General features: G+C 45.5%; 1 protein-coding gene across 1 annotated transcript; it reads right to left on the bottom strand.

The window, feature by feature from the left end:
- Positions 1-295: 295 nt before the first annotated feature.
- NCMAP (non-compact myelin associated protein) lies at positions 296-8704 on the bottom strand. The gene is made up of 3 exons (XM_081224960.1): positions 8524-8704; positions 5120-5204; positions 296-504 (listed from the first exon to the last, which is right to left on the bottom strand). Exons 1-3 carry the CDS (start codon positions 8636-8638, stop codon positions 363-365), a joined length of 342 nt encoding a protein of 113 aa, XP_081081086.1. The 5' UTR covers positions 8639-8704; the 3' UTR covers positions 296-362.
- Between the last annotated feature and the right edge of the window lie 7183 nt (positions 8705-15887).

The raw sequence follows: 15887 nt of genomic DNA on the forward strand, positions 1-15887 counted from the left end.
GGGCAGACCCTCTAAGGAGCATGCCCTGACCCCTGACTCCTGACCAGAAGACTCCTGGGCTATCTGCCTGTCTGTCTGTCTAGCTATTGTGTTTTGGGGGAGACAGCTAAACCCACAGCAGTGGATTCCCAAAATAGCACAGCTTTTTGGAAGGGTGGCAGCAGGGATAGGGACGTACCTGGGGTGGGGCCCAGCAGGATGGGGTTGGGGGTTGCCTGAAGCATCAGGGATTGCCTAAGAGATGCCCCTGGTGACCTGACCGGAACAAACTCATAGTGAAGCTGCCAGAGGAGAAATGTGCTTCCTGGTCTTGACTGAAGGCTCTTTGGACAGTGGCCGAGACAGCACCCAGGATGGGGGGGTCACCGAGTCTCCACGTGGATGTCAACAGGGCTGAAGGTCACAGTTGCAGGGTGTTGGCTGCTGTTGCTGTTTGGGCCCAGGGCAGAAGGGGAGGCTGGCTTGGGGACCTTGGGCTCCAGCTCCCGTCTTGTCCTCATTTTCCTGTAATGAGATACACACGCATGGCTGAGCCTTGCCCCTCGTATGCCTTGGGGAATGAGCTCTGTGACTACAGCTCCAGTGATGAAATTAATATAGAGCATCATTAAATCATGTTGCTTAATTGCCAATCACAGAATTTTACAACTGGAAGGGATCTTAGACATCAGGTAGTCTGACCCTTCAGTTTTTTTGTTTAACCTAGGTTGGATACTTAATTTTATTTTTTTTCTTATTAATGAATGAGTAAAGTAGCAGATAGGTGGCTATTTTGAAGACAAAATGAAAATATTACATAGTTTTCTGTTCAAAGTTGTAATGGGAGTGAAATTTTGTAGCCTCATTATGCTTGCTAAGTTTATTGCTAGAAATATTGAAGAACTTTTTGCATAGTTGAGAAGAGAATGGACTTAAAACATATATCCTGGCTTTCATTTCATATGCCATAAAATTCAATAACTAACAACAATCATTCATTCTAATGTCTACATGAAATTTCATCTTGTTGACCTATCATGCTTCTTTATCCAAAATTTCAAATCCTCAGAAAAGTTACTCAAATAGTACAACTAATACCTGAATACCCTTCACTAAACAACTGACAAATTGTTAACAATTTGCCACATTTGCTTTCTTTTACTTGCCCTATTTACACACAAACAGACATACACACACACACACACACACACACAGTTTTTTAAAAAATCATGAACCATTTGTGAGTTAGTTGCAGACATCATGCCACTTCAACCCTAAATACTCCTAAGAACAAGAGCATTCTTCAATGTAACCATAACACAATTATCACACTTTGAGAACCTTCCATTTTTGTTGTTGTTGAATTAGAATTTCTGCCTATTCTTTTCTTTTCTTTTTGGCTGTGTTGGGTCTTCGTTGTGGTGCGCGGGCTTTCTCTAGTTGCGGCGAGTGGGGGCTACTTTTCATTGTGGTGCGTGGACTTCTCATTGAGGTGGCTTCTCTTGTTGTGGAGCACGGGCTCTAGGCGCACGGGCTTCAGTAGTTGTGGCCAATGGGCTTAGTTGCCCCGCAGCATGTGGGATCTTCCTGGACCAGGGCTTGAACCCATGTCCCCTGCACTGGCAGGCGGATTCTTAACCGCTGCGCCACCAGGGGAGTCCCCCTATTCTTTTCTTTTATTGAAGTATAGTTGATTTACAATGTTGTGTTAATTTCTCGTGTACAGCAAAGTGATTCAGTTACATATATATTTTTCATATTCTTTTCCATTATAGGTTATTATAAGGTATTGAATATAGTTCCCTGTGCTATACAGTAGGACCTTGTTGTTTATCTATTTTGTTTGTATCTGTTAATCCCAAACTCCTAATTTATCCCTCTCCCCCAACCCCTGCCTTTTCCCTTTGGTAACCATAAATTTGTTTTCTATGTCTGTGAGTCTGTTTTGTAAATAAGTTCATTTGTATCATATTTTAGATTCCATATATAAGTAATATCATGATATTTGTCTTTCTCTGACTTACTTCACTTAGTATGATGATCTCTAGGTCCATCCATGTTGCTGCAAATGGCATTATTTCATTCTTTTTTATGGCTGAGTAGTATTCCATTGTGTATACATACCACATCTTCTTTATCCGTTCATCTGTCAATGGACATTTAGGTTGCTTCCATGTCTCAGCTATTGTAAATAGTGTTGCTATGAACATTGGGGTGCAAGTATCTTTTTGAATTATAGTTTTCTCCATATATGCCCAGGAGTGGAATTGCTAGATCACATGGTAACTCTATTTTAAGTTTTTTAAGGAACCTCCATACTGTTTTCCATAGTGGCTGTACCAACTTACATTCCCACCAACAGTGGAGGAGGGTTCCCTTTTCTCCACACTCTCTCCAGCATTTATTACTTGCAGACTTTTTTTTGTGTGTGTGGTACTCGGGCCTCTCACTGTTGTGGCCTCTCCCGTTGCGGAGCACAGGCTCTGGACATGCAGGCTCAATGGCCATGGCTCACGGGCCCAGCCGCTCCGCGGCATGTGGGATCTTCCCAGACCGGGGCACGAACCTGTGTCCCCTGCATCGGCAGGCAGACTCTCAACCACTGCGCCACCAGGGAAGCCCTAACTTTTATTTTTAACTGTTTTTTTTTTTTTTTTTTGGCTGAGTTGGGTCTTCGCTGCTGCATACAGGCTTTCTCTAGTTGAGGCGAGCGGGGGCTACTCTTCATTGAGGTGCACAGGCTTCTCATTGCGGTGGCTTCTCTTATTGCAGAGCATGGGCTCTAAGCGTGCAGGCTTCAGTAGTTGCAGCACGTGGGCGCAGAGTGCACAGGCTTCAGTAGTTGCAGCTCTCGGGCTCTAGAGCACAGGCTCAGTAGTTGTGGTGCATGGGCTTAGTTGGCCCACGGCTTGTTGGATTTTCCCGGAGGGATCGAACCCATGTCCCTTGCATTGGCAGGTGGATTCTTAACCACTGGACCATCAAGGAAGTCCAGTAGACTTTTTAATTATGGCCATTCTGACCAGTGTGAGGTGATACCTCATTGTAGTTTTGATTTGCATTTCTCTAATATTTAGCAATGTTGAGCATCTTTTCATGTGTCTATTGACCACCTGCGTGTCTTCTTTGGAGAAATGTCTATTTAGAGACACTTCCATTTTAAAGATGATAAAATCAAAGCACAGAGAGGCTAAATAACTTGCCTGCTTTTGACAGACCAAAGACTGAACCCAGGTTTCTCAATTCCCAGCCCACGTATCATTGTAAACAGGATGGGGTGAGTAGAGTCTCCATCCAAATTTCAACCTAGAAAAGGGGTTTAGAGCTCCAGCAATGATGGAGGGAATGGCGGGTAGAACTTGGGGTCTGATGTCACTTCCTGGTTTGAAATAGACCCAAACTGTAACAGCCCAAAGATTTTAAAAAATAACATATGAAATGTTATTATTGTTATTATATGTGTGCTGGTGGGAGTATTTTCTTTGAAACGAGATGAACTGGGTTTGAATCCCAACTCTGCCAATTAGGGCTGAGTAAATTCAGGCATGGTACTTAATCTTCCTGTGCATGTTTCACACCTATAAAATTGGGGATATAGAAGCACCCACTTTGTGGTGCTGTTATGAAGACCTAATGAGTTAATACACGTAAAGAGCTTAGAACCATGCCCAGCACATAGTAAGAGATCAATATATGTTAGCTACCCTTATAAATACATTAATATTATTATAAGAACAATGCAGAAATAAAGAAGCACACCCCTTGACCTTGCAAAAACCAACCAACCAACTAACCTACTAGCAATCCCATCATGCAGACATACTGGTTGTTAACACCTTGTGGTATATCATTTGAACTTTTCCTGGGTGCATGTGCGTAACCCATGTGTATGATCATAATGTAATACTGCTTTAGGGACTTCCCTGGTGGTCCAGTGGTTAAGAATCCACGTTCCAATGCAGGGGACGCAGGTTCAATCCCTGGTAGGGGTACTAAGATCCCATATGGCAGGGTACTTAAGCCCACGCACCACAACTACTGAGCCCACGCACCCTTGAGCCTGTGCGCCACAACTAGAGAGAAGCTGCACACCGCAATGAAGAGCCACTCACCGCAACGAAAGATCCCATCTGCCAGAACTAAGACCTGACGTAGCCAAAAAATAAATTAATTAAAAAAAAAAATGGGGCTTCCCTGGTGGCGCAGTGGTTGAGAATCTGCCTGCTAATGCAGGGGACACGGGTTCGAGCCCTGGTCTGGGAGGATCCCGCATGCCGCGGAGCGACTAGGCCCGTGAGCCACGGCTACTGAACCTGCGCGTCTGGAGCCTGTGCTCCTCAACGGGAGAGGCCGCAACAGTGAGAGGCCCGCGCACCGCGATGAAGAATGGCCCCCGCTTGCCACAACTGGAGAAAGCCCTCGCACAGAAACGAAGACCCAACACAGCCAAAAATAAATAAATAAATAAACTTAAAAAAAAAAAAAGATGTACATACTGCTTTGTAAATTTTGACAATATGTTGTAAACAACTTTCCTCAGCAATTTATACATTTCTACAATATTTTTTAATGGCTTCCAGGTCTTCTATGATATAATTGAATTTAGTCTTTTAATTTTGATTTATTCACTGAAAAGAATAATCTTCTAGCAAAGCTGTGACTACAGGTGATAACACAGCAGTTACTCTTCTTACAATCAATTTATATGCTTCTATTTCCTCTTATTTGGTCCCAGAAAGTAAAGTCGCAGGTATGTGCATTTCAGTATTTGTCACCTCAAATACTCATGTGGTCCACACAATACAACCTAGCAGAGGGCTCTCCAGGAGAAGAGGATTGAAACACTCCTCTCTTATCTGTAAATTACATGTAAGAGTTTACTACACAGCTCAAGGTTATTATCATTGTCATTATATTATTATATTTTAAAAATATTTCTCCAAATACAAAAATATATGGTCACTGTGAAGTTCTTCCAGTAGAACAGACAGCAAAAAAGGACCCACAAAGGGTTAGAGCATTTGATGATGGACTCATAGATACTGCTGTGCACGTAATAGGCACCCACAAACATTAGTTCCCATTCATTCTGGCATCACTGAAGGGACCAGAGAGTTCCAAAGCCCAGGGCATCCCATACCTGTTGTACATCTTCAGCAAGATCAGAACCACGGTGAAGATGATGATGACAACCACCACAATGGCAGCAACGATGGCTCCAGAACCTACGAGGAAGAGAGGAGTGGAGATGGCTAATGTGCAAACTGAAATGCAAGGAAGGATTCGGAGGCTGGGAGGAAGACACAACACCTGGCATCCTCACTGGGTCAAGGAGGAGAGAATGTGAAATCCTGGCACACTCACTGCCGACCCCAGGACAGAGTCACATCTAGAGTGGCAGTGTACCTCTACCTCCAATGGGACTTGGAGGGCCATATCCTCAGCACCTGCCCTGCCAAAATCCTGCCTGAGGCTAAGTCCTGCTTTTATCATCCCCAAGATAGCTTTGAACTTCTTTTGTGAAATAAAACATCCTTCCTTCTTTCAGATAATATAAAAGTAATATGTGGTCTTCGTAGATAATATTTTTTTCCCTACAGGACACACATGGGCAACAACAATAGCCCTGTGCCCTGTGTAGATACTTTTGAAAATATACATACAAGCCAAAGAGGAGGGGAAGACGAAGACCTCATTACCCCAAGAACCACTGATAGTCTACATATGTATACATTCACCAATGGGATCATGTTTTTGCATATATGCATATTTATCTATCATCTTTTAGAATAATTTATTAATCCTATGTCTGAAAATCCATCTTAAGAAAATATTCATAAATATGGAAAAATATGCACTTGATAAAAATGGAACCATATTCCATATATCGTTTTACAACAAAATACCCTGATCCTTTTGTTATGTAAGTACATATTTTTCTTCATAACTCTTGAAGGCTGTAGAGTACTCCACTGTTTGCCTGTGCCATAATTTGTTTACCAATTCTTTACTGAGGATATTTATGTTGCATTCAATTTTACACTATTAAAAACAAGGCTATGATGAATGTCCTTGTAGCTTAATATCTCAGATTCTAATTTCAATATCAGCTCCCAGTTCCAAAGTCAAACTCTAATATTAGGTTCAAGATCAACAGCCTTGCCAGAATTGATATTGAAAACATCAAGAATCATAAAAAAGCTTCATACTTTAAACCGATCTATTTGATTCTGGGGTATTGATCATAGGGAATAATCCCAAATACAGAAAAAGCTATATGAATGAAAATGTTTATTACATTATTGATATTCTAAATATGGGAAGGGTTTAATAAGGTATGGCACACTTATCCATGAAATATACTGTAATTAAAATAATAATTATGAAGCCTATGGTACATGGAACACTTTCGATGATAGAAAAGTGTGGAATATAGAATATGATATTATATACACATCCACATATACATACATATACATTATGTTGCAACCATTAAATATGTGCATACAGACATAACATTGAACAAAAGAGGTCAGATACAAAGGAGTATGTGTGGTATGATTCCATGAATACAAAGTTCAAAACCAAGGTAGAATTAATCTATGGTGGTAGAAGTCAGAACAGTGGGTTCCCTTGAGTGGGTGGGGGATAGTGATTGCAAAGGGCACCAGAACTTCTGAAACACTGATGGTGGCCTGATTCTTCATCTGGGGGGCTGGCTACACAGCTGTGTGCACTTTGTGAAAATTCGTCCAGCTGTGCACTTATCATTTGGGCACTTTTTGGAACATATGTAATGCTTTTATAAAAAGTTTACTTAAAAAACAACAACAACTGTGCATTTATTCATAGGAAGAAAGACAGAGGGAAAAAGGGAGGGGGTGGGGAATCCATCATGGAGTTACTTGTTTTTCTTTCCTTCCTGGGGAGTCCAGTGGGTTTTTCAACCTCGGCTGGATAATTCTCTGTTGTGGGGACTGTCCTGTGCCTTGCAGGGTATTTACCAGCATCCCTGGCCTGTACTCACTAGATACCAGTAGCACTTCTCCTCCCACACTCCCAGTTGTGACAAGCAAAAATGTCTTCAGACATTGCCAAGTGTCTCCTGGTGGTAGGGTTGCCAGATAAAATACAGGATACCCATTAAATTAGAATATCTGATAAACAATGAATAATTTCAAAATACTGCATGGGGGCTTCCCTGGTGGCGCAGTGGTTGAGAGTCCGCCTGCCGATGCAGGGGGCACGGGTTCGTGCCCCGGTCCGGGAGGATCCCACATGCCGCGGAGCGGCTGGGCCCGTGAGCCATGGCCACTGAGCCTGGGCATCCAGAGCCTGTGCTCCGTAGGGGGAGAGGCCACAACAGTGACAGGCCCACGTACCACCAAAAAAAAAAAAAAAAAAAAAAAAATATTGCATGGTATATCCTTATACTAAAAATCTATTAAATCTATTAATTGTTTATCTTAAATTCAAATTTAATTGGTACCCTGTACTTTTATTTGCTAAATCTGGCAACCTTATTTAGGGGGCAAAATTGCCTAGTTGAGAACCATGCCTAGTTGAGAACCATGACTTTTAGTTAAACAAAAACAGTATTATTCCCATCTTGCTGACAGTGATTCTATCTACCCTGCATTTCACTTCAGAACTGTTTTTTTCTTTTTTTGCTGTACGTGGGCCTCTCAGAACTGTTTTGAGACATATTTCAGCAGGCCTCTGTAGGTCTCCCCACCCAGCAAAGAGCAGGCTAACATGTGGGACCCTGTCCCAAGAGCGACCCTCTCTGGGTCTCCATAGAAGAGCCACATCCTGCCATTAACCCAGCTTCCTGCCAGTACCCCAGCCTGTAGCTGTTTATCACTGCTCCATGTGTGGCAGGAGGCCTGTTCCATTCATGGAGGTATGTACCAAGTCACCTGAGATGACTGAAATGGACCCAAACTTCACCTAATACAGTCAGTTGGTTTTCTGAAGAATGGTCCTCAAATTTTTCCTTCTAGGGACCCCTTGTTCTTGGCAAATGTCTCTCCAGGACTAACTCTTCCTACCTACATTCATTTACTCCTTGGTAAGTTGATGGGATGTTTTTGCTTTGCAAAACTAGTACGAAAGTAGCTGCATTTTAAGGTGACTCGTGTAGGGCCATCTTACAAGAGATACAAATTTCCATCACCTTCTAAGCCCCAAAACTCCCTAATGAAAATAATAGTAATAGCAATAATAATAATACTCATTAGGTACTTAGTATGTTTCATACGCACAGAGGCTATTCTATGTTTTTTACATGGATTATCCCTTCTAGCTTTCACACCTACCTATGTGGCAGCTTTGTTAATATTCCCATCTTATAGATGAGGAGATCAAGCCCAGAGCAGTGAAGTCATGTGCTCAGGGTCATGTAGTTGGCAACTGGTATATGACTGAGACTGAGACCCAGGCAGTTTGCCTCCAGGGCCCACGCTCTTGACCTCAACCCCAGGAGCTGACCACAACACCTGTCCCGCCCTCGCTCCCCTGGCCGCCAAGCTAAGTTGACCTTACTCTTGTACAGAAAGTCTTCTCCTCTGGTGGTCATGTTCAGTGAGAAGAAGGTGGTACTCCCCAAAGGGGTGGCTGTGGTCATCTCGACCTGCTGAGAAGGAAGATGAAATATCATTTAAAACCAGAGTAACCTTTACAACCCCGTATGATGCCTCTTTTGGTCTTCATCTGGATGACAGGAGAAAATATTTAAGCATGCAGTTTCTCTTAGCAGCAATGAAAGATAAGGCCTTTTACTATACACTATGGGGAATTAAAAATAAGGTCTGACATTTGTAAAAAACTTCATTTTTCAAAGCAGTTTCAATTCATTCAACAATATCTATTCAACTCCTCCTAACTATGTTTCACACAGAATGTCTACATTGATCTTCTGGAAACTGTGAGGGAGGTTATTGTTGCCATTTGACTGATGAAACTGAAGCCCCCAGTGCCATGTGGAGCCCCAAGTTTCCCTAGAAGAACTGAACCCTGGGCGTCTACTTCCCATGCTTGTGGGACTTTGGCCACCCCACCACCGTACGTGAAATTGTGCTCCTGCTTTCAAAGCTTTACAATCTAAGGAGGAAAGAATAAAAGCAAATGAAACAAGTATGGTTCCTTGATTATGAAGCAGTCAGTGACCTGAGCCATTGGGTTGTGAAGAGTGATTTCAAGGAGGAGATGAATTTGAATGGGCCTTGAAGGATGAGTGCAGTTTGGGGTTGGGGCTGGAGGAGAGAGAACACAGGTGTGGTTGCGCTGAACCCTCAGTGGGAAGAGAGCATCTCCCATGCACAAGGCTGTCCTCACAAATGCCATCTGTCAGCTCACTTAACGCTCTCAACCATCACATTTTGCTGCTGAGAAACTACGGCTCAGTGTGGTTGAGTGAATCGACCAAAGTCACACAGCTACGAAGACGTGGAGCTTGGCCCAAAGGCAAACTCCTTGCCTCCGGAAGCTCACGTTCTGGTGAGAGCGAGAGGGACAGTAGGTTTGACCATCGCATTCTCGGGCTCAAAAAGCAATCATCTCCCTGGTACCCACACTTGTATATCTGGCAGTGAAAGCCCTTCACTGGCTGTTTCCACCCTCCATTTCAGCCTCCTTGTTCCTCCTACCAACCTCTGCCAATTGCTGGGACAACGGGCCACTCCATCCTCCCCCGTCGTTCCTGGTCTTTGCTGTCTCTGGGCTGCGGCCCCAGGCTTTGGCCTCCCAGGTCCCCCAACTCTGCCAGCTCATGATGGAAACAGGGGTCAGCACCCCTCCAGTGGGGTCAGGTCATCTGCAGCCAGGCTGGGGGCTCTGGTGGCTATGACCTGTTCCCCTGCCAACCCTCCCAACAAGGGCCACAGAACGACCCTGTGTGGCCAGGCCCTGTTGATCCACAGGATAGGCTCTGCCTTTACTTTCTCTGCCCTCCTTTAAGCCTTGAGATCCTGCCTAAACTACTGCTCCACCCCCAGCTTCGTCTGTCCCCTCCTCCCCAAAACCCGATCCCCAGGACTTTCACAACTCAGGCTTCCTACAGGACGTGTCTGTGACTCTGATGTCCCCACGCCGGCCAACCTTTCAACCTTTCAGCCTGGTTGGACTTCCTGTCTCCCGACTACCTTAAACAGACCCGGGTTGCTGGCCATGCTCCACTGCCCGCTCCCCCTCCAAAAGGAACAGAACCTTCCAGACTCAGTCCAGTCACCTTCAGGAAGACTTCCCGCCAGATAGAATTAGCGATGCTACCCTCCATGCTCCCATAGCAGTGCCCTGCAAAGAAGCACCACCACAGCTTGTATCTCAGTTACTGTGTCTGGCAGTCAACTTTCCACGTTCATGGTCAGGTCCTTGAGGTAGAGACCGTTTCTGGTTCTTTTCACTCCTGTCTGGCTCTTCTCACCTTTGCCAGTGGGAGGACTTGAGTGAGTGGCTGAACCTCTCCCAGCTGGGGTTGCTGCTTGTAAAATGAGGTCGCTTTTCCCAAGGGAAATGAGGGATCAAGGTTAAGTATGGAAAGTGCTTTTAAGTGCTCAGTAAATGGTAGATAGCCCTCAGGATTTTAGTGGGTATTAGTGAATACTTGCTGAGCTAATTAGAGACAGGAGCTCAAAACAGGAAAAAAAAAATTCTTTCTATAAAAATAGGTATGGACCAGGCTTCCCTGGTGGCTCACTGGTTAAGAATCCACCTGCCAATGCAGGGGACACGGGTTCGAGCCCTGGTCTGGGAAGATCCCACATGCCATGGAGCAACTAAGCCCGTGCACCACAACTACTGAAGCCCATGCGCCTAGAGCCCGCGCTCCTCAACAAGAGAAGACACTGCAATGAGAAGCCTGCGCACCGCAACGAAGAGTAGCCCCTGCTTGCCACAACTAGAGAAAAGCCCACACGCAGCAATGAAGACCCAATGCGGCCAAAAATAAATAAATAAATTTATATTAAAAAAATAGGTATGGACCAATTTGAGAACATGGAATAAAAGTCTTCCCCAGACCCCGACCCCCACTCCTACTCCTAAGGAGAGGTGGCTGAACCCCTCCCTCAACACACACATACACACACTCCCCATCTCAGCACATAAAGAGTTTTAATATGCATTTGCCCAGCCGCTCTGCTTCTATCCCCACCAAGCTGAGAACACTCACCAGTAACGCTTTCTCACAATTCCTTTTAAACACAAAAAAGAGAAAAAAATAAAAACAAAAACAGAAAGAAGAGGCAAATAGGTGGCCATTGGTCAAAGGTCATTTAAGGAGAGAGACATGGCATAATCACTAGATAAACTAAACCCTACCATGGACACATCTCCCGTTAAACCAACATGCACAGAGATGACGGAAGCCACCATCCGAGTGTCTGCCACATGCCAAGACCTTGTGCCAGATATTTTTATCCATCCTCTGATTTAATTAGCAAATGCCATGTAGAGTAGGTTTTCCTCTCCCCTTGTTTCAAATGAGGACCCTGAGACTTTCCATGCTCACACGGCCTGGAGGCTGCAGGCTTGGCGTATGAACTTGCCTCTAAAAACTTCAAAGACTGTATCCTTCCCTCTACACCACCTGCCCCTGGTACACATCGGTGGGGAGGAGGAGAATGAACAGTCACTACAGGAACCCGCACACATGCACTCACAGACACATACTGACCAGTAATGGAGCCACCTAGGGCCACCAGGACACAGGCTCCTCTGCAGGTCCTTCAGGGTGACCTCCTGGGTACCAAGTTCCAGGTGTGACTCCTTTCCAGATGGCCCCAGCTACGCTTCTTTCTGAGAGAACAGTGAGTAATCCCAGAGCATATCTTGCCCCATCTAAGGACCGAGGGCTCTAAATTACGTCTCTGTTCCTGCCACATCAGAGAAGGTGGGAGGGAGGGTGGTGGAGCATTGATGGCCAAGGATGTGGGTGTTTTCATGTGTGGGGCCCCTGCAATTCTTGTTAACCAAGTGAGATCCAGCAGGGGATTTCAGTATCAAATGTGCCCATGACCAGGATCCATGGCCACAGAAAATGGGGGAGCATACAGGGAGGGTGAAGCTAGTTTTTACTGACAGAGGTTAATTTAATAAGTAATAACAATAATAATAACAATATACTATGTGCCCCAGGCACTGCACTCAGTGATTTATTTGGGAGGTCTCATTTAATCCTCATACCTTTCTGGTTAGGAGGGTGCAGTCACTGTGCCCACTCTACAGATGAGGAAGCCGAGACTCAGATCAGAGAAGAAATCAATCTAAGCTCACTAGGCTAATATGTAGCCATGCTAGGATTCAAGCTAGGGTCTGTCTGATTTCACAGCCCCTTCTCCATAAACTCTCACTGGACTGCCTCCCAGTGAATCTGGGGACCAAATCAATGTAGGGCTTTGATGAGAAAAACCTCACAGGTTGTGGCAGAGAGAGCCAGAGCCCTTGATCTAACCCTGAGCCAGACTGGTCCTACCTGACTGGTCCCTGACCTTGCCTATACTCTGAACCCCTGTCTCCAGCAGAGCCTTAATCTCATTTGCAGAATCTATAAGAAACTTTTTCCTTGGGTTGTTTACAAATGGCCCCATGTGGGAGGTCAGTTTGGGACGTGATGGAGGGTCATGAACCTCATTGAACCACCCCTCTCTGACTGTTCCTTGGTCAAGTGTAAGGGCCATAACTGGAGGATAAATGTTGCCAGACCCCACCTGTCCAAAATATTTCCCCCTTCTGCTCTGCCCCTGTGGTACCGCCCTTCCCTCTGGCCTAGCCTAAAAGTTCCTCCCTGGATAAGACAACCCAGATGCTATCAACCCTGGCAGACCCCTACCCAAACGTCCAAGTATAGCTCAGAATAGGTAAGCCATGAATGCCTGAGACCCACCAAAACATTGGGATCGATTTCTCCCATTCACCTGAGAGATGGGAGATTCAGCATGACTTGGTTTCTCCCACAGACAAGAACCTCACTACTCTCAAGCAGTCCCTTGAAAATTATGTTTTCATTATCAGAAAATTAACTTTCATTTTGGAACCAAAAGCTCTCCCCTTGTGATTTTAACCCATTGGTCCTAATTCTCTTCCCACAAAGGTAATCTGCTACTTCTTACACAGGACAATGATCATGCTTAAAAGCCCTTCTATGTATGAAAAGTTAAGTTCTATGAATGCAACAGTTACAGTAGCTGAAATCAGCACATCAATTTTACCTCCCACCAGTAGGTGGCAATAGCAGTTGGCTATAGTATGTCCTTTTGGACTTAACCAACAAATCGTTGGCAAATGTCCTGTGAACCCAACCTGTTTCTAAGTAGAGGAGCTTTCTGCCCTTGAAAACAGCAACTGTATGTTCTCTGATGATTTTCTTCTCCGGGATAAATATTCTCAGCTCCTTCAAACAATATTTAGGGTGATAGTCTCCCTCATGGATGGGTTCCTTGTTTCTCTGTATGTCAATGTCTTCCTTAAATATAACACCCCAAACTGGATACATGACTCCAGAGGGGGCCTGAACTCTCCAGAGTGACATTTTTCTTGACAATTATCAGACCTGAGCCTGAATTCTACTATTTACTAGCTGTGTGACCTCTGTCAACTTTCTTCACTTCTAAGTTTTCCGATCTGTAAAACAGGAATTACAAACTTCATAGGGTTGTGTGAGAATTAAATGAGATAAAATGTGATATATTTAGCACAGTGGCTGCACACAAAACCTATTGATATTGCACTGGATTAATGCAGACAAATAGCTCATTAGCTTTACAGGCAGCCACAGCACACTGCTCCACCCATACCCTGTCGGGACACCCGCAAACCTTTTTCTGACTTATTCTTGTGCTTGTTTACGGTCAAAGCCCTAAGATCGGTAAGTACAAGGGCTTTCTACACTCAAAGTGCTATGGAACTAGAAGGCAATAACAGCCGCATTATGCATGGTGACAGTATTATGATGAGCTGCGGTCCAGTAACCAGGACTCCATTACACTCTTTTTTTTTTTTTTTTTTTTTTTCTTTTTGCGGTATGCGGGCCTCTCACTGTTGTGGCCTCTCCCGTTGCGGAGCACAGGCTCCGGATGCGCAGGCCCAGCGGCCATGGCTCACGGGCCCAGCCGCTCCGCGGCATATGGGATCCTCCCAGACCGGGGCACGAACCCGTATCCCCTGCATCGGCAGGCGGACTCTCAACCACTGCGCCACCAGGGAGGCCCCCCATTACACTCTTGTGCAGCTGTCTTTTTGAACTTAAGGGCAGGACTTTGCATTGATCCCTGTTAGCCTTGACCTTGTTGATTGGGCCCTCAGGAGAGAAACTCCAGCTCCTGCTGGGTGGCTCTTGAGAACTCACAGAGCATGTTGTCTAGGAACTCAGGACCCAGCAAGGGCTTTGGGGTCAGGTAGCCCTGAGTTTTAATCTTGGGCTCCCTGCTGACTGGCTCTACAAGCCAAGCCACTTCTCTAGGCTTCAGTGTTCTCATTTATAAAGCAGGCATAACACTCCCTATCTCGTGGGGAGAATAAGTGAGATGTTATAACTGTCCAGCACAGTGCCTGCTGGATGGTGGGTGATGGGTGAATGTCCAACCCAGCCTCTCTTCTCCTTTCCTTACTGTCCCCAGTCTGTGTTCTCCCGCCTCTTCTTGGAGACCCCAGTTCTCCACCTGGCCAAGTGTTTGCTGCATTTGCTCAAGCTCAAGTATGAACAGGGAGGTCAAGGAGCCAGGCCATGAAGGCTGATGTCCCAAGGAGGGGATGTGAGGAGGGATACCTCAGAACTTCCAGAGGTTTGACCTTCTCCTTCATTTCCACTGAGGGTAGAGACAGAGGAAATAGTGAGACCACCGCCAGGGAGGCAAAATTCCTAATGGGACTGGTAGGGCACGGGGGCTGCTGGGTGCAGCAAAAGAGCACTAATGAACTCATAACTTGGGGTGAGAATCAGGACACCTGGGTCCCCTTTGTTACTCTTTGCCATACAACTTTGGAAAGTCATCTCCCCTCCCTGGACCTTGGTTTTCCCACCTGTAAAATGGCCCAGTTTGGAGATGATCTCTAAGGGTCTTTCCAACTTGTGGTTCTAGTGCATGGACCAGCCATTCATAGCTTACCTCAAGAACCAGTGTCTTCCAAAAGCTCATGTTTCTTTGTAGCTACCCACTTGGGGGATATTGGGAGACAGTGTGCACAGTTCAGGCTGGAAGGCTGGTGAGACCAGAACAAACAGAGAAGAACTCCACAGAGGGCTTTTGACATGGCAGCAGCATTGCACACGGGACCCTTAGGAACCTCCAAGTGCTCTGCTGGGTACAGAGCAACCCCAGTCTGCCTGAATCCTAACTGGCCCCTCCTACGCCCTCCGTTCCTGTTGGGTTCCACATCATCTCCCCCCGCTCCATCTACCCTGCGTGTGCTTGGCTCTGTCCCATTGTGTGTCACAGCTTCCAAAGGTGGGGTCTGAGTTGGCATAACGCCATCTTGAACTTGGGGCCACACACAATTACATACTGAATACATGTTCCCTGTGGTTGGTTCCCAGAAATTAGGAAGACCATTTCTTGTTCCATTCATCCATCTACTTTGCCATCCTCCCATCCACGCATGCACCCACCCACCCACTGTGCACGCATTCATCCTCCCACTTGTTCTGTCCATTTTCCCTGTCATTCATTCAACCAGCGTCCACCATGTACACAGCTCTGAGACGATTCAGAGATGGGCCATGGGGATCGTGTATCTAGAGCTCAGACAAAGAGGATGAGAAACGGAATTATTTCCCTTAAGAATCTTTGCTGAGACTTCCCTGGTGGTGCAGTGGTTAGGAATCCGCTTGACAATGCAGGGGATGCAGGTTCGAGCCCTGGTCCGGGGAATATCCCACATGCCGCGGAGCAGCTGAGCCCGTGCACCACAAC

This window comes from Mesoplodon bidens, assembly GCF_964165515.1.
Source record: "Mesoplodon bidens genome assembly, chromosome: 2".
Taxonomy (NCBI): domain Eukaryota; kingdom Metazoa; phylum Chordata; class Mammalia; order Artiodactyla; family Ziphiidae; genus Mesoplodon; species Mesoplodon bidens.

Coding starts and splice junctions, on each gene's coding strand:
- NCMAP (XM_081224960.1), bottom strand. CDS start 8,638: ATGATATTTCATCTTCCTTCTCAGCAGGTCGAGATGACCACAGCCACC. Junction 5,205..8,523: donor AGAAGACTTTCTGTACAAGA/GTAAGGTCAACT, acceptor TCTTCCTCGTAG/GTTCTGGAGCCATCGTTGCT. Junction 505..5,119: donor TTGCTGAAGATGTACAACAG/GTATGGGATGCC, acceptor ATCTCATTACAG/GAAAATGAGGACAAGACGGG.